General features: G+C 41.8%; 1 protein-coding gene across 3 annotated transcripts; it reads left to right on the forward strand.

Annotated features, from left to right (window-relative positions):
- The first annotated feature begins 341 nt into the window (after positions 1–341).
- On the forward strand, positions 342–25,796 carry rnf144b (ring finger protein 144B). 3 transcript variants are annotated; one of them, XM_088929656.1, is made up of 8 exons: positions 342–548; positions 17,030–17,236; positions 18,914–19,018; positions 19,621–19,681; positions 21,683–21,890; positions 23,005–23,149; positions 24,108–24,197; positions 24,724–25,796. In XM_088929656.1, exons 2-8 carry the CDS (start codon positions 17,102–17,104, stop codon positions 24,871–24,873), a joined length of 894 nt encoding a protein of 297 aa, XP_088785782.1. In that variant the 5' UTR covers positions 342–548; positions 17,030–17,101; the 3' UTR covers positions 24,874–25,796. The 3 variants fall into 3 exon arrangements, with proteins under 3 accessions (XP_088785782.1, XP_088785784.1, XP_088785783.1); XM_088929658.1 differs by lacking the exon at positions 342–548 and adding an exon at positions 11,070–11,142; XM_088929657.1 differs by lacking the exon at positions 342–548 and adding an exon at positions 12,259–12,540.
- Positions 25,797–26,413: the final 617 nt, after the last annotated feature.

The following is a 26,413-nucleotide window of genomic DNA, read 5'->3' on the forward strand; positions in this document are numbered from 1 at the left end:
CAAATCCTTTGTCACTCCAAATTTCAAACAATTAAAGACTTTAAAAATACATTTAACTGCATTACTTCAAGAATGGGCATCTGAGCAACACTTAAAATACTCCCCACCATGTTTTTTTTGTTAAAGTCAGCTTTAAGAAGGCCTTGCATATGTTTTGCTTTCTTAAAAAGTATGAAATTTAAAAATTAAGATGCAACATTAGGTGTTTGGGGGGGAAAAATAATGTGTAACAGACTACAGTATACACAAAGGAAGAGCTTAATTGAGTAGTAAAGAGAGATTACAAATGTATCTCTTTAAGGCCAAAGAATGCAATGTCAGGCCAGGAAATTCTTTTGCATCATTCAACACACTTGGGTGTCATATTACAGATGGTCAAGGCCAAATCAACAGAGCTTCTGAAATGGACACCCTGTCAATTGCTGAAGCTTTTAACAACCTCTTTTTTCCTGACCAGTGAATAATGTGATGTGGAAGATTAGTTACACACAGCGACGGGCATTCTGGGGGACTGTTCATCAGACTGAAAGACAATCTTCATTCCTGAAGTAAGAAAGGACATTTTTCTTGTTGAAAAGAATGTTATGAACTAATTTTAAACCAGTTTTAAAAGAAAGGAGTCTTCCTTTTAGTTTTATGGTAACAGACTTTTCGCACCTAGAGCCTGTCAAAGGAATCTTATCTGTGCCCTTTTACTTACTGTATGCAGTGACATGTTTACAAAACCAGTGATACTGTGGTGACAGGGCTGTGAAGGGCTGTGTTAGGTCTCTGGATTCTTAAATAGAAGTGTTGGGTTCCCACATAGACACTGATGGTTTGTCCTTAAGCTAATTCCAGTGATTTACCCCAGTTAATCAGTCCATCCCGCTGTGTATTTGGTTAAACAGTATTGCATGGGGTAACTCTGTCACAGACCATGAAGGTGTGAATTGAATACTGCCTTTTTAATGCTACAAAAACTGGAATAATCTACGCCTATAGACCCAGGTATGGGCTTTACCTTTTAAAGCAGAAGTGTGTTAGTACAGACTCTGTCAAAAGGATTACAAAGAGATCAGTTGCAAGTAAATAGGTCTGGGTGTTTTGAATGAGTGGCTATACTTTCTAGAGCCAAGCACAGAGCTGAAACTGATGTGGTCCATGGTCCATGACACCACCTTTTAGCTTTTGCTAAAGTCGGCAGCTTGATATACATCACATCGATGAAATCGGCAGTGGTGCCATGCCAGATGGCTGCCCTTTCCAGCACAAAATCTGTTTGGCAGAGTCCGGGGAGGTGGATCTTGTGTTTTGTGTTTCCTCATCCGTAAGAGAAAGCACACCCAGGATCAGCTGGGGTCATGGCTGGTGGCACGTCTGGAAGGGAACTGATGTCCTGACTTACTCTGGTGCAGTTTCAGCCACTGGATGGTGGCCTCTGTTGGTCTGAGTAAGAACTGTACTCTGCCCAGTACATAAAGTTTCTCAAAGAGAGACTTCTGCTTTTCTGGGCTGATGGTCATCTGGTAGTATTTGTATGGTGTTCAAGATTAAAGTTACAGTATAATAGAAATGAACCAATGAAAACCATCAAAATTCTTCCAATGTGTAGGTAATCACTTGGTTACATTTAGCAGATTATCTTTGACTGATCCCTGAAAAGTTGTCGCACGCAATCTCCTAGGATTACAGGACTCTGTGATCTGCCAAGAATAGGCTGCAGTTTGGCAGGATTATCAATCTCAACCAGCCAGCTGTAAGCGCAGCTTGGTTGCAGTGTATGGGTCCATAGCAGACTGATAATCTAGTCACTGTATGAATTTGAATTTAAGAGTTTTGACATTAACCCTGTCACTGTGCCACCTGTGCCACTGTTTGACAAATGCAATCTAATGCTTCAGGCATTTTGCCATATTCACTTTTCCGTGCAAACACATCAGTACTCCCTGCGGAGAATGGGTAAGCTGTCTCCTGCCCTGGATATGGTTTCATTACATTTTGCAGCAGTGAAGCAGAACTTGAGTAAGCCAAGCTTTGGCAGTGAATCCACTCTGAATGGTGTCCAACAAGAACAGCCCGTCCTTATGATTTCAGTAACTTATAAAAGTCCTTCAAAAGTGGTGCATGTTTAATAAGCGGGACACATAATCAAGGCCATTGTCACAAGCAAAAAAAGTAATAGTGCTAATAACCATGTTAGAGGTTTTGAACGTTTTCTTCTGTAGATGCGAGTAACTCTTCATACAAGCAGATATATATTAGTGACTATATTTCTTATACTTCTTGTGTTTTCAAATCCCATTGATTTTCTGTTGGTTCCCTGAAGACGGTTATTTCCTATGCTATGTTTTCCTAGGGAAAAAGCTCATTCCCTTACTTTGGAAAAGCAAAATGAAAATAAGTGATTTAAGAAAATACAAAAGTCAATTACACAAGAATACTTACAAGAATAGAATTTGGGAGCTGAACACCCTATTTGAAATACAGTAAATACTGTAGTCAAATGTACATAACTATTTTACAGAGAAGCAGCAATAACATTTTGCTAGGTCTCATTATTTTCTAGTAATACTTATGCTTATGAAAACACCTGAAACACTTTTTAAAATAAAATCGAAGCCAAACAAAATCACTGCAAGTCAACGCACAGGCTGTCTTCCCTTAGACTGGCTCAGAGCTGTGGGGCTCTGAAACAGAAACGCTTTGTACACGTCCAGGAAAACATACCCAGACTCGGTGTCTCCATTCCCCTCAGCACACCCCACAGAGCGTTTGTAATTAACACCAGAAATAGAAGTCATGTGTCCCAGAAGATGCACAGGGGAAAAGATGAGCATGGCCCAGGCTTGAGCCTTGTGGGACCTCCTAAACTTGACAGGTGACAATGAAGCGAGTGAGCATCATCCAACTGGACTTCAGACAAATCCCTCAGAAACAGGCATCTGATTTCTTCAAAACACCAGTTGACAGCATGAGGCAGAGCAAAGAAGGCTCATCGCAGGGCTTTATACCACCTCCTCTGCTCTTTGAACTGAGGACAATCCCAGCGCACTCTCAGATAGCTGATTGCAAGCACTTTCCCTTGTTATTCACAAGCACATCTGAGCAGTTTGCACACTTTTCATTGTACATCCCTGACTAAAATCTCTACACTAATTTCAGTTGAACCCTTTGTTCCTGGCAGTTACTGTAACATCCAGCAGAATATATACAGCAGAAGGCTTCAGATTTGCACCAAACTGCAAGATGGGAAATATGGCCTCCTGTCATTTGAAACCCTGCTGTGGCATCTGATGTCTCGCTGTTCTGTTAGACAGCTCTGGTGGTTGCATAACCTACATTTCCCATGCTAATGATTTGTCTGACAGTCCTTGATTTGGTCATGGCACCACTGTAGCTCTGAGGTACAGCTGTATTGAGTGTTTTTGATTCCTCCTAAAGCGGCGGTATTAACAGTGGCTCAAAAGCTGCTGAAATGATTTGCACGTACAGTAGGCGCCTTGCCTTTTATTTTCAAAATGCATTCTCAGTTCTCTCTCGGATAAGGGCAACAGACTGCGGAAGAAGAGAACTGCTGCTCTGTGTGAAATGTGTACTTTGCTTCAGCATTGGCGATTTCATCAGGATACTGGGAGGAGCATTAATTTTTATTCATTCATTTTTACATGATGTATTTTATAAATTGTGGGGAAAATAGCTTTGCTTTTGCCTGAGCAATTGAGCTGATGAGCTGTGGGGAAAACTGTTTACCAACTTTCTGCTTTAAATATTAGTTTTAGAAAGTGTGGGTCATACTTCTATGTAATCAAGTAATTACATTACTTCTGTACTGTGAAATGTCCAGGTAATGGGCCATTCACCTTTCACCTTTCAGTTAGCTCAACAGTGGGTTTCCTCCAGCTGCTCCGGGCTCCTCACAGTCCAGACACATGCTGCTAGGTTATTTGGCTTCTGGGAAAACTGGTGTCCCTGGTGTGAGTGTATGCCTGTCTGTCTGCCCTGTGATGGACTGGCGTCCAGTCCAAGGATAGTTGGGTGCTGTAGACCACCAAATTTTCTCTTACTCTTCAAGAATTTATATCCACAACCCTCAAATGGCCAAGGGGCATTGACGGCCCAATAGACTTCTTCAGAATCAACCATTAGTCTCAAGCAACTCTTTTTGAGCCTAGGGTTGTGGGGGTCTGGTACAAGCCACCCAGCCTAACAAGACATCAGCCAGAGGAGATTCTTGTATTAGCAGCTGCTAGCAACCAAACAAGCTACATGGGCAGAAGGGTGGTCACCTCTCATCTGTAACCGATGTTACAAAAAATGTTCACCTATTATACAATAAGATATGACTGCCTTATTTATTTTCAACTTTGTGTTTGGATGACATATGGGGGAAATTATAAGGTAAGATGTTTGGAGCAATAGTATCTGTATTTGTAATGTATTTCTGAACAGGAGATGCCATTAACTATTCAGAATAACAACATTAAATAGACTTTAATAGTATTTGCATGAACGTGTTTGGGATGTAATTAGTAGAGTATGACAGGAATCTGTATTAGGGCCACTACTCTTCTTCACTGGTACCCTTAGTAAACTAGTCACGTTTGCAGGCAATACCAAATTAAGAGGATTAACATATATTGTAGAAGCAGCAGAAACTCTAAAAGACTCAGATAAAGTTCAAGGCTGGGCAAACACCTGTCAGATGATGTTTAATGTACAGTAGGTAAGTGCAGGGTGTAGTATCTTTGCTTAAATACAAAGACCGAAGCAGAGGCAGATGTGGAATAATTCACTCAAGTATTAAAGAAAATATCTGGAAGTACTGCACGTACAGTATACGCTCTAACTACCTACAAGAAGGTGGTAAAAACATAAATACATTATAAATACAAAATAGGAAACACTGAGATAGAAGGGGTTGCCTATGAAAAAGACTGTATTTATGTTGACACATAATAAATGTGTACACTAGACGAAGTAAGAAAATTAAAGAGAAAACCAGAATGTTAGGGTATATCGTTTAAAAGAGTAGAATTTAAATGAAAGATTATTGTGTTATAATTTATAATACAGTAGTAATATAGAATATTGTGTACAGTTTTGGTCACCACGTAATATGAAATCATTCCAGAGAAGTTCTACCAGACACATCCAAACAAGCCTGTTGGATTATGAAAAATCTCCGTCAAACCTTAATAGCGCCATCTAGCGCTTACAACGCCTGCAGCATTAAACGACGGATCCTGGAATTACAAATAATAAATTCCATCATCCGTCATTTAATTGGAGATAAATTGCCCGTCTCCCTTAACTATTGGTAGATTAAATTTATCGGTAGATGTCATTTAGACGTCGATAATGTTATTATTGAAACGATCTGTGAAACCTTGAGGAGTAGTTAATAATATACCAATGTTAAAGCATTACTGCATCACACCATTAAAGCAACATTAAATTAGTTAATGTAATTACATCTAACTTTAATAGTATTAATAATTCTTTTCGCTTATAAAGCGCTTTACAGACTCCCTTCCACCGCCAATGTGCAGCCCCACCTGGATGATGTGACAGCAGACATAGTGCACCAGAACGACCCCCACACACCAGCTATCAGTGGGGAGAACATATCTATATAGTTTCATGTTTCCCCACGGTTAAAATGTGGAGAAGCGGATTCTATCTTTACTGCTTCTGTTCTCAAAATCAAACCGTAATACTGGATCATAGTCAATGAGTCTTTGCAGCTTTATTACGCTGCCAACATATGAATATGTACCAGAAAAACAAATGAATATATACATGAAACTGCCTTTACTCTGTTTAAGAACTTTTTTTATGTGCTGAAAGTTGTTTTGACAATATAAATAATTACATTTCAAAAACGTATGTCAGCCCATTTTTAGTTGCAGGTCTTTGTATATCGGTATTCTATAGTGATATATACCGGAGCCCCTAATACTAACCATCACGCTTATGTTTGCTTTTGTTTAATCATCCAGGCTGTGGCTACGCATTATGCGTGGTCGAGGGGATCCCCATTACTTGTAAAGAGCTTTGAGTGGAGTGTCCAGAAAAGCGCTATAGAAGTGTAAGATGATGATGATGACGATTATTATTTTTCAAACGGAAAATGCAATAATTTAGTAACCCCATGCCGCTGGAGTCGTTGCTGTCGTAATGAAGGGCTGTGAGTTAACGAATTAAATGTATTTAATTATCAGTGGGTACAAAGTGCTACTGTATGTGATCGTGAGGCCTGTGTTGTATTTTGAAAGTTAGTTACTGCCTTTACCTGCCTTAGCACGCTACATATTAGCGACGATGATGTCTTACTTTCCCTGCTTCATCCCACGCCCTTGCTCCCACAAACGGGACAGCCTGCGGCGGTTTTTACCGCTTGGCTCCGAAGTATTTTTGACAACACCGGCACCTCAGCGCTGCTCGCCAGGATGAGCTACAGTACCTGCCGCTACTTGAACCGACAGCGCAGGCTTTGCTTCTTCACTGCCTCGGAGCTGAGAGACGGCGTGTTTTCTACACCCTCCCGCTAGTCGATGAAAAGTACGCGACTCCTCTGGCTGCGTTAAAGAGCTTATTTTTCGAGCCGAAAGTGAACACCGCGGTAACGTTAGCTTGAAGTTTTTGGGCACGCCAGTAGCGTTTTCACGAAACCTCCTAGAGTTACGAAACATCTTGCTTTGTGTATAAAGTACATTGCGAATGTTTTCACAGCCTTCACTTTGTCGTTTTTACGCCATTATTTTGACCATGCATAAATATTCTTTGTCCATATCTTCGCAAGGGAAACACATAAAACCTTCTAACCAAACGCATTTTAAAGACCTCGACTTGCAAAAATGTTCACAACCCTTACATAAAACTATCAGTGAGCTAATTTTCTTTTTGCAAACCTCAGGTTTTTCATCGATGCGTAATTACGCACTAACTGGAACACTGCGGGACCGCTGTGTACATACGTTCACAATGCAAGAAATACTGCTCAATACGGGTTCGTTCGAACAACCCGCATATGACCATAGGAACGCAGAACAGCACTGAATCATTGACAGTGAACAAGCCAATACATCTGGCGCTGCTAGCTTGCACAGCTCTCAGACCCGTGATTGGCTAAACCCCCGAACAGGTCGGGTCGCGATTGGGTGAAGAGTGAGAATCGACACTCTGATTGGGTAAAGCGCCACAGCGGAAGTTCCTAGAACATGTAGATACATAGGTGATGGATGTTCTTCTTGGTCCAAATACTGTAGAGCCGGTTAATCTTGTGTTCTGTATGAGCACGCTGGATGTACTGTAACACATCCATTGGTTTCCAATTACTGATCAATCTCGCACAAAGTCGCACTGAAATCAAAACTGAATAACAGAGAAAGAATGTCATGGCATCCACAGCGCATTCACGACTCCGATAGCATGTCACGATAGGAATGCGCGCATCACGATCACATCGCGATACCTACTGCGACTGGCACACCACTGTCATGGCGCCACTATCGCGACATTAAGTCCATATATCGCGATATGACATACCCCGACAAAATGCCCCCGCCCCCATGTCGCGACATGGAGCCCGCATATCGCGATATTGCGTACCACCGGTAAAACGACCACCCCCATGTCGCGACATGAAGTCCGCATATCGCGATATGACATACCCCACCAAAACGCCCACCCCCATGTCGCGACATGAAAGGCCCAATATCGCGATATGATATGCCCAACCAAAACGCCCATCCCCAATGTCGCGACATGAAGCCCGCATATCGCGATATGACATACCCCCCCCCCCCCCGACAAAAAGCCCCGCCCCCATGTCGCGATATGGAGTCCATATGTTGCGATAAGACATACCCTGACAGGATATACTGACCCCATGTCGCGACACAAAGTCCATATATTGCGATACGTCCTATCATGTCCTGATATGAGACCTTTGTCGCGACAGCGGTGCCAGGGTGGCATGGAAGCAAGGCGCCAGTCGTGATATACACTGCCGCGATATACATGCGATATACATGGGGTCCCTATCATGACATGCTGCGGAGGTCTTGTCGCGATGGTATCCCACAGTTACGCGTTTGGCAACAGCGTAGGGAAAGAAAAGGAAAACGTGCCTTAGAAATAAAAACCATAGATTTTATAATCACGGTGATTTTACGTACATTACAACCACAGGTTTATGTGATAGATGGTTAACTTGTTGGCATGCGTCATGTCTTCGTATTATTCACATCTAAGGAGGCTCATATGTTTATGGATATTGATTGTCTTTAAAATGTTAAGGGTACGAGCTAAACTGTATTTGCTGCCTGTGTGTTGTAAAGATCACCTTAACTATTAGAGACCGACGTTTTACAGCATATCCCGTAAACTGTGCGTATTGCTATAAAATCCAAAGCAAAAAGTTTTCTTGCAATGCTTAGTTCTACCGTCACAAAACAGAGTATATTAAAGAAGTAAAGAGTTTAGTATAAAATTGCAACATCTGGTGTGTTACACTGTTCAAGGAAAAGTACTGGATTAAAGCTCTGTATTGTTCCCCGACCATAAGGTTGTGAAATTGCAAAGGCAAGGGTCAACTGATCAAAAGATCACAATTGAAAGATCTGGTGGTCGTGATCTTGCCGTTTTTGTACGTCACAGAGTGACGTCACAACCAGAAAAAGAAGGCGCTATATTGAAATATATTGAAACATCCACCCCACCCGACCAGACAGACTCGGAAAACAAATTGATCCCATTGTTTTCATCACAATCAGGAGTTCAAGGATCGAGTGTGTTGGTACCTGTAACCTTCATTGTAGATAGTCACGTGATAACCCGAAAAAGCAAGGCGCTATATCTCGGAAACGAAAGCAGCATAAACGCTACTTTCAGCGTCACAGAGCAATGAGGGGGGTTTCACCGTTTGTGCTGTTCGTACGGGGGCAGCTTCACGGAGCTCAGTGTGCCCAGCATTCGGGGTGCTGCTCCCACAGAACCGAGTGCGTACCACTGTCCCGAGTGGGAGCGCGGATCCCTCTCTCTCCCGTCTCTCCCACAGGCGGAGCGCGGCGGCCGGCGCTGTTGCCTGAAGAGAGTGGCCGGCGAGGGGCATTGTCTGGGAGAGAGGGAGGAGGGGAATATGGTTGGCGAACTGTATAGGCGGAGAGAGAATCCGTGGTGCATCCACGGAGCAGGGTGTGTTAACAACATTGAGAGAGGTGATGGTAACATGCGAGTATGGAGAGTTCGCAGATCACATGATCCGGGATCAGCTGGTTGGAAAAACGAGTTTGTCTGGAATCGGAGAACGGCTGCTTCTAGAAACTGACCTGACACTAGCAAAAGCTATTACAATTGCAAGTCAGATTGAATCCGCTATGGCTCTCGTTTCAGCAGAGATTGAACATTTCTTGTGTGAAAGAAATATTGCGCATAGAAAGCCTCCAACGTGCTACCCACAAGCCAACGGAGAAATCGAACGAATTGATAGAAGTCAGAAAGAAAAAAACTACAAACAGCTTTCCTGGAAGGTTGGAAAACTTTCACTACAGAGTTTTACAGAATTGCTTCATGTTAACAAATGTACACTTAACAACATTTTGCAGACTTGAAGACAACACAGAGACAAGTTAAGGTCTATTCCATGCTGAAAAGAGAACAAAAGAAACAAAACGTTTTGGCTGTGGAGCCTTCTTCAGGTGTGACACGGTGTTGTGGCAAGCAGTAAACCATTACTTGTTCCTTTGCAGCCTACGCATGCTGACGCAGCTACCTACTCGAACTACCAACACAGAAACACGATATGCTTAAACATAACAGCAGGACACATGCTATGCAAAGCACATACAGGCAGCGAGGAGCAAAGAGGTCAGTTTCGAGCCCGTATCTTTTGCTTGGAGTCAAGAAACCCGGGATACAGAAAAGAGGACAATCCAAGTTGAGCATTGCTGATGAACTATTTGATGCAAAAACGAGCGCTGTTCGCATATGAACTGTCAAGCGGAGCGACGGTCACCTGCTGAGAAGAACGAGGAGAAAAACATGCTGATAAAGGACACATCCCTGCTTCTCATGCAGCGCCCAGTTCCTGCCAGACGCATGGAAAGAGAAAACCATCTGCGTTAATAAAAGACTATCAAAAAACTATACGGTGAATTATTTGTTAGAGTTAAATGTATAATCTTGCTTCCTTGTTTGCCAATTACATGCAGATAAGGCGGAAATAACTTCCAGCACTATATTACATGGCTGAGCTGTGCATTTTTTTCTTTACCTGGCGTTTAATAGCACCTTGCAAGAAATCTTTCATTACTGAAGAAAATTGCCTGTTGAAATTTACGATGACTGTAAGTACTTGGGACTGGTCATTGACAAAAACATAAAATGGGACAAATGACTCTTCTTTCTTAGGAAACTCAGCTACTTGAAGGTAGATAAAACTATTCTTACACTTTTCTACAAATCACTCCTTTGGCTCATTGAAAGTGCCTTAACATACTGCTTCACTTGCTGGTTTGGCAACATAAGTACCGGTCATTGTAATAGGCTGGGTAGATTAGTGAATATAAGTGCCAAAAAAATCGGGAATAATCAAATCAACTTGAGCATCCTTTACAAACAGAGGGTGACTAAGAAAGCCAAAAGCATCAGGGAGTGTGTGTCTCATCCCCTCCATTGCGAAATCACACTTCTCCAAACTGGGAGACTCCTCTGTGCCCCCAAGGTGTAAAACCAACAGACTCAGGAAATCTTTCATTCCCACTGCAATTACAATGCAAAGTTCTGTAACTACCTTGTCTCTTGGTTTATTCCATGCTGAAAAGAGAAGAAAGAAAACACAACGTTTAGAAGGCTCCACGGGCGACGCATGCTGACGCAACTACCCACGTGAACTACCTTGTCTCTTGTTTCTTATTTCCTGTAACACTACTGTATTCTCTCCCCTTTTGGTGATGTTTATTTGTCATTGTGTTGTGTTTGACTGTGCTGTAAAACAAATTTCCCCTAGGGGACAATAAAGCTTGAATTGAATTGAAAGGTGTTATTACCTCTTGCCGCTGGGTGGCGCTGTGACTGTTACTAGCGTACAGTGAAGTACAGTGAGCTAATGCCGTTCTTCGGTGACATTGTGGCTCAGGAGCTGATCCGACCGCTCAGGTAATAAATCTTTCCAGTGAGTACTGCACAGATCTGCTGAAGGTTAGGGAAGGGGGCAGCCCTTGTTGGCGAGACGTAGCAACGGTGCTGTCGCGCTAATTTTGGTAGGAAGTCTTAGTAAGACTTCTGAATCGAAAGGGAACGTTTCCCACAAAGGGATTTTAATTTTTAATTCGTTTCACCTTTTGTTTGTCAAGAAATGTATCGTCAACGATTTTCGTTTGCTTGAAAGCTTGTATTTTGTCCTGAATGGTTCCGTGCGTTTAAAAAGAGGGGACGCATGAAAAGTCCGAAGACGATTCGACCCAAATTGTGCTGTAACCCCTTTTTCACTAGCACTTAAATTCTTACTACCCCGCCAAGTGAACTGATTCGTATGATCCAGATTTCCATCTGTGCTTCTAAATCCAGCGCTAAGCAGAGAACTGTGAACCCCATTTGGTTGTCATGGTGTTGTCTTACATTGTTGTTCAGGTATTGTAATTTGATTTGTGTTGAAAAGAACACAGACGTAATACCGTTTCGTGTCGGCGGTGATGGGGTTAATGAAATCAACACAAAACGGCGGCGTGCACGCATTTTACAACTAACCTCTGGAGTAAAATGATCTTTACTTGCGTGCCAGAAATGTCAGATTCCTAACACCAATAATTCAAATTTACTGCAACGACTGTAGAATTATTAACTCGACAAAGACTGTATTCTGTGCGAATCGCTCCTGTATTGGAAATCACCAGACAGCCCACGAAAATATTGCTGGAGTAGGTGGTGAAAGTAAAAAAAAAAGGCGAAGGGTGGGGAAAGTTATTTAATCTATTAATGATGCAAAAAAATGTTACATTTTGTCATTCGTTTACTCTTCTGGGAGTACTTGTTTGAAATAAATCGAAAGGGCCGGTGTCCAAATACTATTAAATAAATTGAATACATTCTGTCATATTACTGCGGTTTCGGAATTTACTTCTGAAATGTTGCACTTCCCTATACCCTGTGGTATGACGCCGGTGAAATAGGCTGCGTCATCTCCGCGGAGTAAATGGCCAAAAATTCAGATTTCCGCGAAGAGTCCAGTCCTTGTCCTCTTTAATACATCGAGAAACGGGAAGTGTCCCCAGCTTACAGCCCGGCTAACCGTGAGACACCTCTGCGGACGCGACAGCTCGCTTCTAAATAGCAGGGAGGGAGTATTTACGCAGGTTGTCAGGCTCATGGGCGGTTCTTGCCAAAAGATAGGTAGTCGGAGGTGCTCTGTAGGTGGTCTGGGAGTCTACCCGTGTACTTACTGCATCAGCGCAGGCTGTCTCATATCCTCGGCTCTCGGTTGCGATTAAAAACAAAGCACCGCGGTTTCTGGGCAGGAGAGGTGACGCTGAACAAGTAGCCAGATTGCTGGTACAGGTAAGAGCTCGCGTTTGTATGCAATTCCCTCATTATTATTTTATTTTTTTCCCGTTGGGGGAACATAAAATCACGTTACAGCTTCAATACGGCGAAAAAGGGGACGTGATAGTGAGTACGTACGATCTTGTAAATTTGCCTTGCCTACTTTTTTTTAGATGTGATCAATTATTAATAGAACTACTTCCTGAAATGGACGTTGTTGGGTTTTTTTTTTCCGGGACAAACATATGGGATTAGCCACTCGCATAAGATACAGACAGTTCTGGATAATATATGGAGGGCAGGCTCTATTAGTTCATCTTTGCGGTTAGAGGTGGTTTAGTGGACCGCTGCTGTCGCATACGTCCCCGTACCCCCTCGGTTTTGACATCAGGGACACCAGTTCTGGAAAGCTTTAAGATTTTTAAGACTGGGATCCGCAGTCGTCAGCGTGATCATACAAATCTAAAAAAAAATATATTTCTAACTACGTGGAAACATAAAATAACATTTTTATTCACGGTGTGAAGGACAGGTACATATTAGGACACATTTAGGAGAATTGATAAGTCTCATGTTATTGGTTGTTCTGATTTAGGAACTGATTTCAGCCTGCAAAGGCCTTAATGGACAAGGGAGTCAGTCACCTCAACACATTTAGTAATAACAAGAGTAGTAGCTGTGTGTTGCTAAGGAACAAGTAAAGGTTTAACTCCACAATGGTAAGTAGAAATGAGACGCCCCAAGTTTCAGCCACTGAGCCTTTATTTCACCTTTCAGCGTCAAATTCACCTTTACTTTCTGCTTAGCAGCCAAGGCAAGCTGACGCAGCTCCCTGCTCAGACAGTTTATTACTGCTTTAGGTGGATACAAAACACCGCTGAAAATAGGTGCACAGTGGTGCCGGAGAGCACAGAAGTGAGACTACTCAGCCGGCAGCTACCCCTACAAAGGAGTGTGTTCAAATCAGAAGTTAGTTATTGGTGCCTCCTGCACTAATTGCTTGACATTTTGCTGTTTCTCTGTTTACGTCTATTAGACTTGAGACCTTTCCGTTCGTTACAAATATACTCACCTCCGTTGGGTGGAATGAAGTCCATTCACAAGATCAATGTGGGATTTTCCAGAAACTGATTAGATATCTGCTTTTTGTTTTTGTTACTGTCCTGCAGTAAAAAGGGGGAAACACTATATTTCTCTTTGGAAAAACAAAACAGTGCACATAACACACCTTTAACATAGGTTTTGGTGATTCATCAGCTAATGAGTTAATGTTACAAGATAAACATTTCCAGCAAAAGACTTCATTGCACAACACTCTCTGTGTTCTGTGCCATAAACTGTGAGCTGACCAACTCACTCTTGCCTGTGGCTGTTGACTGAGTATGTGGATTTAACATTTCTAATGGCTGCTGCTTGTAAGATGATAAACTGACATTACATTTTTGCTTGTGGCATCTTTGCTGTTATTCTAATCTCAAGACATGAGTATTTTCCTAATAACCTATCAATCTAGCTAAATGGCACTTAAAGTCACAACATGAAATGGTTTGCAATGACAACCATGAGTCAAACGAATTGAATGGGCTGACTGATCTTCTCTTTTGTGACCAAGATGTATCTTATTTTCTTACTGGTATTGTTGTGTTTATTGGGTCTTCCGAAGAGTGTAGCTTATTTACCCAAACAGAAGGCAAATAAAAAAAAGAAAAGTATTTTGAAGGTGAGGTCTACATGAGCATTATTTCAGAAAATGAGGGGAACGTTCTCAAATGCATTTTCTGTAAGGGGAAAGTGCACTAGTACAACAATAATATTTTAGCAATTCAGTAGGCGATGTGGGGACTCTACTGCTTTATCTATCTCTGAAGTGGCTTTGAGATCCCATGGGATCGCAAGAACTGTATAAAACTATAGTATTAATATTTATATTATATAATGACATTTATTTTAAAAATACTTCTGGTTTTAAATATAGTTTAGTCACTAATATATGGCATTGTTCTAATGTACAGTATATACTACATTTTATAATGTGTGTATTCAAATATATACATCTACACTTAAGATGTCTTTCTTTTTAGTTTCTAAAGTATTGCACCATCTTTTCAGGTGCATATGAATATTTGTAGGTCACTTTAAACATTTTTACTACAGTATATACAGTCCATAAATATATAAGAATATATGAAAGTCTACACATGCTTCCACAAGAGTTTTATTTATGTGTGTTTATTGCAAACGTTTAGACTTAGAAATGTTTAACGCTGATATATGTTAAAAACACACCTTTAAAAGGATTGTTTTCAAAAATGTCTTTAATGTGGTTTATGGCAATGGTCTTTCGAATCTATGGTGATCACAACATCATTCATCAAATTACACAATGCCTTGCTGTGGTCTCTGCAGATTTTCAAGGTCTCTTTAAAGCAGAGGCACATGAAGAGCTGACAGAAGCTGTTGAAGGGGACCAGTTAAACCAGTAATCAGCTGGTTTTGCTCATTAAGAGCTGAGTTGGAGTTAGAACCCACAGACACACTCTGTAGGTCTCCAGAGTCAGGACTGGACTCCCTTGATCCAGGGCAGTATTTCTCAACCTTATCTAACCTACAGCACACTTATATGAATTAAAAATGTTTAAGGCACACACCTGCATGCTGGTCAGCAGCCCAAGCACATTATTATTAATACTATAAACACAATTTATTTCACCGTTTAACCTGAGTCTGCAGCAAAATACATAGTTGTCTGGTGCATCCAGTCTTGCAATGTGGCCTCTGTCCTGTGCATATACCGATAGTGCAACACGACACTTTGATTACTCAACACAAACCTAAAGTACATAGAAACGATATTTGACTTAGACATCTTAAATTTTTCTCATGTGTGAGCCTTCCAAATTCCACAGCACACCCGTTAATGTCTGCAGATACACCGCTGTGCCACAACACATCTTTTGAGAAATGCTGATCAAGGGTAAACACTAGTATCCAAAGACGGCAGCTTTAGCTCCTGGCTGGGCAGCTCGCCCTTACTGGTTAAGACTGCCTATCACTGTGCCTGTTTGAGCCTGAGCTCTCCCTGGATCGGGAATGTGAGAAAACAGTCAACAACGCCTTGATGAGTCAAGCAGTGAACTTTAGGATTTCGTGTCTGGTGCTGTCAGGTTACTACAGGCATAGAGCAGGGCTGGAAATGAAAGGCAGAATAAAAGGGGCAAAATGATTCTAAGAGCCTTACATTCTTAGAACATTCCCTGCACTGTTGTGCTACACAATCAGTAAGAAAGTTTTGGTCTTTTCCTTTTTTATTCACAAAGTATCCATGGCTCTGTAAGGACATGACAGATTGAGGACCACTTTTTTAAGTAATCATTCTGTGAATTTCACAGTCTGGATTATGATTTTATTCACCATGCTCGCAGGGATTAGAATAAATTAATATTGTCTCTTGGTTTATCCTTTCATACTCCACTGACATGTGGCTGTTATATTCAGCTGTTATATTCCTCTCATTGTGGCTGAAACAGACAGTAAACTAAGCAAGTGACTCAAGTGAGACAGTTCACCATGTGTTACTGTTGCGTGGGGTGCCACAGGGACCCTTCTAGGGATGATGAAACGGGACATTTTTAAAGGTCTCGCCAAAGTTAATTGACAGCATTTTTCTTTAGCTTTGGGTGATGGTTGTCTAAGGGAATCTGCATTTTCACTTTCTTATGGGTTGCATTTTAAAATATTATTTTAGCCTGCACGGGTTTCACTTACAGCTTAGGCAGAGTGGTAAAGTTTAAAAACACATTTCTTGATTATACTAATGAAAATTGAAATGATGCCTACAAAATGAATAAAAATCCAGAAAGATCATTATTCCATGTTTCCACAAAAAACTGACGTTTACTGCAGGGCGATCTACAGGTGTGTCTCTCATTTCTAAGAAGAAAGCTCCATGCTACTGGCCCAGGATCTTTACTGTTTGTATTCATTTTGCTGTCTCTGTGCTGTTTCATTCGCACCGTGCAGGCATTCAGTAGAAGTTTCAGTGGGGTGCTGTGTAAGTGTGCATTGGCTGCAAGGAAATGAGTGAAGGTTAATTCCATACTGAAAAGTAGAAAGAAGAAACTCACCTGGTACTCACACCTGAGGGCTCAAATTTTCAGTGTGGAATTCACCATGACCTGTTCCTTAGGTACTATAGTATGTCTACACAGTTCGTTTTTGCGTGTTTTTAGTATCTTCTGTAGGTACAAAGTTACGCATAGAATTATCACAATATCAATCCTGGGAGGCATTAAAATTCTGTATTCTAGTTGAGGAAAATACGCTGCTGTGTTATATTTAAAAAATCTTTATCCTTGTTCATTCCAAAAGGGAGCTCTGTGCATCTTTAATCCTCTTTTATATTCTTACTTTAAGCTTAGATAGATGATTACGTGTAGCATTATGATATCTCCTTGGAGACAGGCTTTCACACGCTGCTCGTGTGGTCCGTATTTCTGTCTCGCAGGAATGCCGAGATAGTGTTTCAGAATTTCTCGAGTTTCTGGGCTTGCCGAGAGGAACGAGGCAGGAATTCAGCATGTCCGCCATGAGTCCCGATGAGCAGGAGGATTTGGCACTTCGGATCCTGACCACCTGCAAACTGTGCCTTAGCATGTATCCTTCCACTGAGATGAGCAGGCTTCACATGTGCGACTGCATCTTCTGTACTCCGGTAAGTCTGGACAGCTAGTCTGCTGGAATGAGTCAGCGCTGAGCATACATCCAAGGGCTTTCTAACAGTTTGGTGTGTCATTCAATAAATCACATGGCCTGCCTGTTGTGTTGTAATGTAGGCTGCTTCTAGACTCATTTTAGAAAGTTAAATTAATAATAAGGTTTGAAAAATTGGGTAGCGTGGTGGCATGGTGGTTAGTATTGATAGCTCACCCTGGGTTCAGTTCCTGGGCAGCTGTCTGAGTGGTGTTTGTATGTTTTCCCCATGTTCGTGTGGGTTTCCTGCAGACTCTTCAGTGTCTTCCCACTGTCCAAAGTCATAGTGATAGGTTATTTGGTGTTTGTGTCTGGGTATCTGTCCTGTGATGGACTGGCGTCCAGTCTAGGGTGTATCCTGCCAGCAGCCATATCACCCTGCAGCTCACAACCGACAACTCTCTGAAGCTCAGCAGGTGTGAGCCTGGTCAGTACCTGGATGGGAGACCTCTTGGGAAAAACTAAGGTTGCTGCTGGAAGAGGTGTTAGTGTGGCCAGTAGGGGGTGCTCACTCTGCGGTCTGTGTGGGTCCTAATGCCCCAGTATAGTGACAGAGATGTGCTGTCCTTCGGATGAGACGTAAACCCGAGGTTCTGACTCTCTGTGACTTTCCTGAAAAAAGTAGAGGTGTTACTTCAATTTCCCATTGGCCTTTACCAATCATTTCCTCCTAATAATCCCCATCTATAAACTGGCTTCATCACTCTGTTCTCCTCCCCACTGATAGCTGGTGTATGGTGAGTGTACTGGCACACTATGGCTGCCGTCGCACCATCCAGGTGGGGCTGCACATTGGTGGTGGTGGAGGGGAGTCCCCTGTATCTGTAAAGCGCTTTGAGTGGAGTGCCCAGAAAAGTGATATATAAGTGTAGGGAATTATTATTATTAATGTGCTCATTGCCTGCCAGAATAGGCTCTGGCTGCCCAGCAGCCCTGAACTGGATAACCGGTAAGAAAATGGATGGATGGATGGGAAAAACAGTGCTGTTCTGAGTAAATGATTTTATGACCCATTGATTAGAGACAGGTTTCAACTCAACTCACCTAAGTATACCAGCAATAGAAAAGGTCTTGGAGAGAAACTATAATCAAAGCCAGCTAGCTAGCAACACCCTTGTCTTGAAAACATTCATGTAGTCAAGCCAGGAAAGGTGTATGTGGTACAGATTAGCATGCTGGATAGCATTTTCATCTAAAATAACACATAACAGGAAAAACAACATCTCTTGAACAGTTTGCCAGTGTGTGCTGTCACACTACTACACCTAGTTACGACTGTAAAATATGCTGGACTGTTCATACAGTGAATAGACTGTGTGCATTTATTTTCTCAGCAAAAAGCAGGTGGACTCTACTGAGGATTATTGAAATCTGTATTTACAGTCTTGAGCTTCTGAAGCCGTCACTGTCATACATCATTTGCTGAGCGGACCCTTTTTATGTTTGCTAGGCCCTGATGTCATAATACACAATCTTAGCCAAGCACTGTTTCTGCTTTTGGTTCCCCTTTCTGAGTTTTCATTGACGTACAACCGGCACACGCTTCTCGGAACCCTTTAGAGAGTGCTCATAAATAGAAACGTACAGTTCGGACTAACGTGGCACTTCTGTGATCCTCTGTGCCTTGTCTTCCATGTAGTGCCTGCAGCAATACGTGCTGTTCGCCATCGGAGGGGGCTGTGGAGCGCCAGTCACCTGCCCAGACATGGCTTGTCGGGAAAAGGGGGTGCTGCTGGATTCTGAGGTACGGCCGCTCTGGCCATCGGTACAGGAAGAACAGCAAAGCCAAGGGATGGGCAAACTGAGAAAGGGCTCCTGTTCAGAAGGCTACTTGTGCTTCGTATAGTTTCATTAGCTCATTATTCCCTCTGGGTTAATTATCCGCTCCACATGTGCTGGATTGTTCGGAGAGAGTAGCTCCTGTGAAGGCGACCCAATGGCTTTGACAATAAATGTCGAGGAAATTAGGTTTGCACAACGGTCCGAAGCCCATTGGTGTGCACACAGCCCACTTTGTTTTTTCATGCAATTACCTGCCATGTGTTGTTCACTATGAGTGTCTATATTTACAGTACCTTCCACAAACTCTTCTTCTTTAAACATATTTAAGAATATATAGCTCTTCCTAGTTCTGATATAAATGCCCTTCCTTACATTGCTTACTTGTCGGTATCCCATATTTTACCAAATTAAAGCCATTGCTAAGCAAACCAATTGCTCTGCTTTTTAACTGACATTATACCTTGGGATATCCACAGACCGTAGTGGCCTCTTTAACAGTCTGCGTTGACCTGTGTTTCTTCGGTGAAATGTGATCTTTCCTTTTACCGTTTTCTTTTTCTACAGATTGCCTGTTTTGCCCCTTCAGATAAAGTCCAGCTTTATCAACGACTGAAATATGAAAGAGGTACAGTACTGTTTGTTTCTTGTCACAACGCAGTGTGAAGGTGTTTTTAACCATCTGTGCTCTCATCCTCAAACCTATCTGTCTGATTATAGTTTGGGCTGTTTCCCTTTACTAGATAGTTTTTTTGTTAATCTGGTTTCAAGAACATTTGAGACGCATTCAGCAGATGTGTGCTAAGCAATGCACAATCTGTCACGTTGTTGACCTTAATGTAAGTGATGGCAGAACACATGGTTATAGCTTTTCACTATTTGGTTTTCAGCTGCCCTTGATCATGTATAAGAACAAAGCTTATAAAGCAGTTGGGGAGTGTAATATTTTACAATGTGTCCCATGAGTAAGAAAAGTGTACGTCACATGATGTTTAATTTTTCTATCCTGACCTTCTTTATTTTATTTCTAGCTGATTATTGGTAAAACATTCTGTTTCCTTAGAAAATACAATATGTACAATTCAGAACCACTGGACGTTAGAAATATTGCACAACCACAACAGTCAACCGCTAGGAAGCCAAAAAAGGTTCGCTGCACCAGGGAGTGAGTGATGGAGAAACCGGTAGTTTTGAAACTTGTTAATCACGGATGTCAAGAACTGCATGTAATGGATGTGTTTCCAGAGAGCTGATGTCAGCGCTTGCGTCTGGAGTCGTGAAAAAGTGCTGCTTCGTGTCTGCGGCTTGTTGCTCCTTCACAGAAGAAAGTTTGAATTTAGTCCTTGTCAAAAGCTAATAGAACAAAGTCAATTCCAAAATATAATGTGTTTGAGAGAAGAAATAATTTAAGTTACTGGTACGTCAGGGACATAATTTCCACTTTAAATAAAAACGGCCAATAAAGGCCAATAAAAACCTGTAAAATGAAGAAAAGTTTATTTCACTTTTGCTCAGAATTGATAACCGTAATTTTGAAGGTCAAGCTTTCATTTTCCTGAGATAAATAAGAACTCTCCAGGCTTACGTCGCTGCTCATACCTCTTTGGATTGATTTAATAAAACTGTTTTTTTTTATTTCACTGTTATTAATCCACTTTTAAATCTTTATTACCTGGATGAGGGACAGTGTTAGAATCCAAACCAGGAAACGGAAAACTTGAGAGAGGGAGTTCAAAACAGAGTCAGCTTTCTGTCTGCCGTCAGGGAGATTGTACAGCAACAGAAACCTCCGTCACAGGAACAATTCTCAGAAATCAAGAGTAGACATAGCTGCTTACGTATACCTTATTTGCACCACAAAAGCTGATCCTTTTTACAAAGAACTATTGATTCTAACAGATGTCGTTCTATTTGTTATCGTATCTCTGGAACTTGGTCAAGCGCATACTGTCCCTTACCTCCCAGTTTCACTCCTCTTGCTTTTACTTTGCTAGTGTTCCTTGTTAGTATGTCTTTCTCATGCGTGTCAGTGTGCTAGCTTCTGCAAGTTCGAGGTTAGGCGTTCGGCCTGCTCTGCCAGGGCCTTTCGAGAGGGAAATATTTACAGTGTGTTTCCAGGCCGCGTAAGGCAGGGCTGTCCAGTCCTGGAGAGCCTGTGAGTCTGCAGGCCTTCAGGGTCTCTTTATCATGGAGAGGCAACTGGGAGAAGCTAAACCCGTGACCAGCAGGTTTCGCTCCTTAAGGGCCGAGCTGGAATGAAAACCCGGAAGACCCAGAAAAACCGTCGGGTCTCTCTCTCTCCATGGGTCTGAGGAAAGAGAAGATGACAAGAGAAGCACAAAGCAAAACTGCAAAGTGGAATAACAATCCTGCTTTTTGAGCCCCTGTGTTTTGATTAGTACCGTTCCAGCCCGAGCTTCCTTTTTGTGCAAATTCAGTTGCAGTAACCTGCGTGAACCAAACAACGTATCTAATTGAGTTATTTTGCATACAATAAAAACTGCGACAGGAACAGGCACATTCTGTACAGACTGCATTTGTTGGGGCAGCCACCATGAGCGTGTTGATGCGATATTGCTGCTAATTTCCATACCTTGTTCATTCAGTTTCTTTTCTTTCTTCCCTCTAGGGGTGCAGCTGGATCCCAGTAAGACCTGGTGTCCTGTCTTGAAGTGCCAAGCAGCCTGCAGTGTTGACCCACGCAGTGACGGCCAGCCGGGGTCTGTGCTGTGCCCGGCCTGTCGCACGGTATTTTGTTCAGTGTGTAAGAGTGACTGGCGTCAGGGGCATTCCTGTTCCGAAAGCCAGCCGCTGAAACGGCCTTCCTTTGACAATGGGTGAGTAAAACATTGTCGCTTGATTACTGTCGCCTTGTACATTTTAAACACTCATTCCTGAAGTGCTAGTTAAGCACATTGTTCATTACGTTAAACACCTGCATTTATTTAGGAAGAATGAATATTGAAATTCATTGGCATATTAATGAGAACGGGTATGTTCCAGACACTGCTTTGGTTACGTTGTGGAAAGAATCGTATTTTATTTTTAACTTCACAATTCTATTATGTTAAAAAAATCTGAAGGTTTTGTTCATGCCGTAAGTATAAAAGGAACAGATTGCTGTTCATATGTCTTAGATTACATGTACAGTATGTAGTAACCATCAACAATTTCCTCAGAGTCTTCAGTACTGTTGTCTACTATTCTAACAACCTCTACTGTTATTACTACATTTCGGTTTGGTTTAGAAAAAAATGTTTATTTAACCGTCTTGAATTCACATTGGTCAGAATCCTGAAACCAGAAGAACTCCAGGTACATCACGCATGAGTAGCCACTATGAAGCACTGCAGTGTGTCATGTATCTCATTTATCAATCAGATCTGATTGACTTGCTGTCAGGTGTTGCCCTTGATTAACATCAATACTTCATCTTTACAAATCCATAAGGTTATAGGGCTACTTTTTGCACTTCAGGATACAGATCTGTCTGGAATTTAGTAAAAAAAAATTAGTTATTAGAAATTTAGAGAAATTTAGTTAGAAATTTTAGCTGGTCGCCAAAGAACTGTTTCTGCATAAAATGTTGAGTGGGAATGGCAGAACAATGCAAAGTGTCTAAGACTTTAAAGCACTCAGGTGAGACTGATGACAAAAAAAGATCTTATCTGACATTTATGTGTCTTGATCAAGTTGTGTCTGCAGTCAGACAGTAGGAAAGCAGGTTTTCCACTGGGCAATCCGCAGAGGCAGGGGCAGGCTGAAACAATCCACAGTGTCTGTGAAGAGAATGTAACTGAAGAAGTCAGGAATAGCGCTCCCTGTATATCTACGGGAAGCGCAGGAGCTGGAGGAGGATACTTACATTTGCGAGACATGAACTAATGTCTAATCATCTCCAAGCCCACATGAAATCTAAGCACAGCGATTGTCAAAATTCTATATCGGCAGCATCCAGGTCAGCGATGAAGCAGACTCTCCCATCAAGCAGTGTCCCGGGTGCGCCGTGTACATAGAGCGAAACCAAGGATGTGCACAAATGCTGTGCAAGAACTGCAAGCACACCTTCTGTTGGTACTGTCTGGAATGTTTAGATGTAAGGTTGCAACATTTTTCTTTTGTATTTAAGAGGGGGTGGATGGAGGCATGGTGGCACAGTGGTTAGCATGGCTGCCTCATACCGCTGGGGCCCTGGGTTCAATTCCTGGGGCGCTATCTGCATGGAGTTTGAATGTTTTCTGGGTGCTCCAGTTTCCTCCCAAAGTCCGAAGACGTGCTGGTACTGTAGGTTAATTGGCTTGTGGGAAAGGGGGCCGTGGTGTGAGTTTGTGTAAGTGTGTGTGTGTGTGTGTGTGTGTGTGTGTGTATTTGTGTCTGTGTGTGCCCTGCGATGGACTGGCGTCCCACCCCGGGCATAGCCTGCCTTGCACCCATTGCTTGCTGGGATAGGCTCCGGCTCCCCCAGAGCCTGTATTTAGATAAAGTGCTTAGAACATTGATGGATGGATTTTAGAGTAGGGAAGGGGAATTTGGAATTGTTATTTAATCCATTTTGGCTCTGGCCCTAAGGAGGTATTGCAGTTGGAGGTTATCAGGCTGGTCACCTGTCTTGGAGCACGAGATCTAAAGTGTCTGCTGGAAGACGTACAAAGCCTGTACTGACACAGCTCTGTGAGCGCACCAATATTCAATACCAGAGCATAGAAATGTGCCATTCTAATGGTCCAATGTACACGTTATTCTACCCTATCCACAATTTATAGGGATGTTCTTATAAAGTTCCTTATAAGGTCAAATGTTGCTCCAACTGAGAAAACTAAAAAATTGCATTGACTTATTACTATCGTCATACTTTGTTTTTCTACTTTCGCTCTTTGGTAGAGATGGAGAGTTGGAAAAGACAATATATAATCATACCTAATGCACTCCTCTTGGGGGAAAAAAAAGGATGTCTGCAACACACCATGCTGTTAATAATGCATTGCATGTTTTCTCTAAACCCAATTCTGACTTTTAAGAATCTATTATTAAAAATATCTTTCTTTATCAAACAGGGTGACATATTTCTGAGACATTACGATAAAGGCCCATGCAGGAATAAACTTGGGCACTCCAGAGCCTCAGTGATGTGGAATCGAACACAGGTGAGGGGAAAACTAGTGCTCATCTCCAGTCGAATGTATACTTGCTTTTGGCAGTCTTGGCATTTTACTGCCTTTAAATCTTAGGCAGTTGTCTTGAGAAATGTAAAAATGTTCTGGGTAGAGTCCTTTCAGACCCTCTTCTCGTGTGGGTTATATGGGGGCTCTCAAACCAAATATTTGAGCGACTGGAACTGTTATTCTTTTGTCCTTCTTAAATCTCTTTTCCTCAGAGTCAGAAAATGCTATATAATTGAGAGAATGTGTGCATGACATTTTCATACCCATATTGTAAAATTAGTCTTTCTTGTTAGCTCCATTAATTACTTATGTTTTTGATTAATATATATTTTCTCTGCACTCATGAAATCTCACCATATTGTAAACCTTTTCACAGACTTAATTACAGAGGGTGTTTTTTTTGTATTCTAGCATAAAATGGAACCGTGTGTCTGAGCCTCTCTTCAGAAGGCTGTCCTGAATTTTTCACGGCACTGATACCCTAACCTCTCGTGCTTGCTTCTCTCAGGTGGTGGGTATCCTGGTGGGCGTGAGCATAATAGTGCTGGTAACCTCCCCTCTCCTGGTCCTTGCCTCTCCTTGTATAATCTGCTGCATCTGTAAGTCCTGTCGAGGCAAGAAGAAAAAGAAAGAGACCCGGCCTGATACAAAAATCTAGTTTTTGCTTTTTTTTTTTAGAAAAAAAAGTGCCTTTCCCTGGTTCAATACCAGCCGTGTCCTGAAGAGTACACAGGTGCCTGTGATTAATGTGCCTGTACTTTGGTTCAAATTTACTGCGTATTTTTATAATAAAAAAGAAAACGGCAAAAAAAAAAAGCTTGTACCTCCTGTTAAAAAGGTATTCTAATTCAGTGTCGGAATGATTCTAATGTATAAATAATACTACTATTATTTTACTAATGTTTAAAACATTTGAGAAGTGTGGATTATCTTACGTGATATCATGGGGTTGGTCATAACTTATGTCAACTGCAGTACTGGTCTCTTTATATACAGGTTTAATAATAACGACCAAGGAACTTAAAGGAATTAATTGTACCTTCCTGTCCTGAATTTCGCCCTAGTTTCATATCCTATTATGTGTTAGACTATTGTATCCCTTGGTAGGGAAAAAAAAAAATTAAGATAGTTCCTGAACTCACCTCTTTAAACACTGCAGATGGGTCAGGCAGTCTTATTGAGGCTTCTCCCCTCGTATGTCAAGGGGATGGAAGCTGTGATTGCTTCTTTTAGCTCTTGGGAGATTCATACCTGCACACACTGACTCCTTCACACATTAGTATTTCACATAGCACTTTGACAAATGGACAAAAGCCACATTTTCTGGCGGGTTACAATGTGCCAAAATGGCTTTGGAAAGTGTACTAGATAGCAGAAGGGTTTAGCTGGGTTTAACAGGCAGGACGTGGAAAGCCTTCCTGTGTTGCATTTTTTTTTTTTACATTCTGTATCCTGTACAAACCAAAGGGGTTAGATTTTCAGCTTGTACCATGTACATAATCTTATTTATGAATGTATGATGTTTTGTTTATACTGTTTTTCTGCCAACGGTCAATTAAAAACTAAAACAATTCCCAGAAACTTCAGCCTGTTTTGTCTGGCCTGTGTGTTTTAATTTATGAGAGTTTCAAACAGGTACACGGTAATTCCCTTTTTATTTCCTTCACTTTAACAGTATCACAAGTGTGATCATTGGTATTGAAAGAACTAATCAAGCAAAACAGTCTTAACATTATTGGATTCAAGTATTGAAATGCATCGAGTTAAACTATAACCAGTTGTCATCGAAACACTTTTATTTAGATCTTCTAAGGCTTTTCGCTATTAAAACATGTTACACATTGTATACAGTGGTAGGGGTAAAATGTTAATTGTTAAAATGGCAAGATAATAAATAATAATGATGATTCCTTGCACTAATATAGCGCTTTTCTGGACACTCCACTCAAAGTACTTTACAGGTAATCCTGTGGACAGGTAAACCACAACCAGTGTGCAGCCCCACCTGGATGATGCGCCAGTCTGCTCCCCACACACCAGCTCTCAGTGGGGAGGAGAGCAGAGTGATGAAGCCAGTTTGGAGATGGGGATTATTAGGAGGCCATCATTGGTAAAGGACAGGGGGAATTTGTCCAGGACACCGGGGTAACACCCCTACTCTTTTCATGAAGCACCCTGGGATATTTAATGACCGAAGA

Source organism: Atractosteus spatula, chromosome 12 (genome assembly GCF_055471065.1).
Source record: "Atractosteus spatula isolate fAtrSpa1 chromosome 12, fAtrSpa1.hap1, whole genome shotgun sequence".
Classification (NCBI taxonomy): Eukaryota; Metazoa; Chordata; class Actinopteri; order Semionotiformes; family Lepisosteidae; genus Atractosteus; species Atractosteus spatula.

What these genes read in the sequence shown, in the direction of transcription:
- rnf144b (XM_088929656.1), top strand. Translation starts at nt 17,102, where the DNA reads ATGTCCGCCATGAGTCCCGATGAGCAGGAGGATTTGGCACTTCGGATC. An exon ending in ACGACTGAAATATGAAAGAG is followed by an intron (nt 19,682 to 21,682) that starts GTACAGTACTGT and finishes TCTTCCCTCTAG; the next exon opens with GGGTGCAGCTGGATCCCAGT. An exon ending in ACTGTCTGGAATGTTTAGAT is followed by an intron (nt 23,150 to 24,107) that starts GTAAGGTTGCAA and finishes TTTATCAAACAG; the next exon opens with GGTGACATATTTCTGAGACA.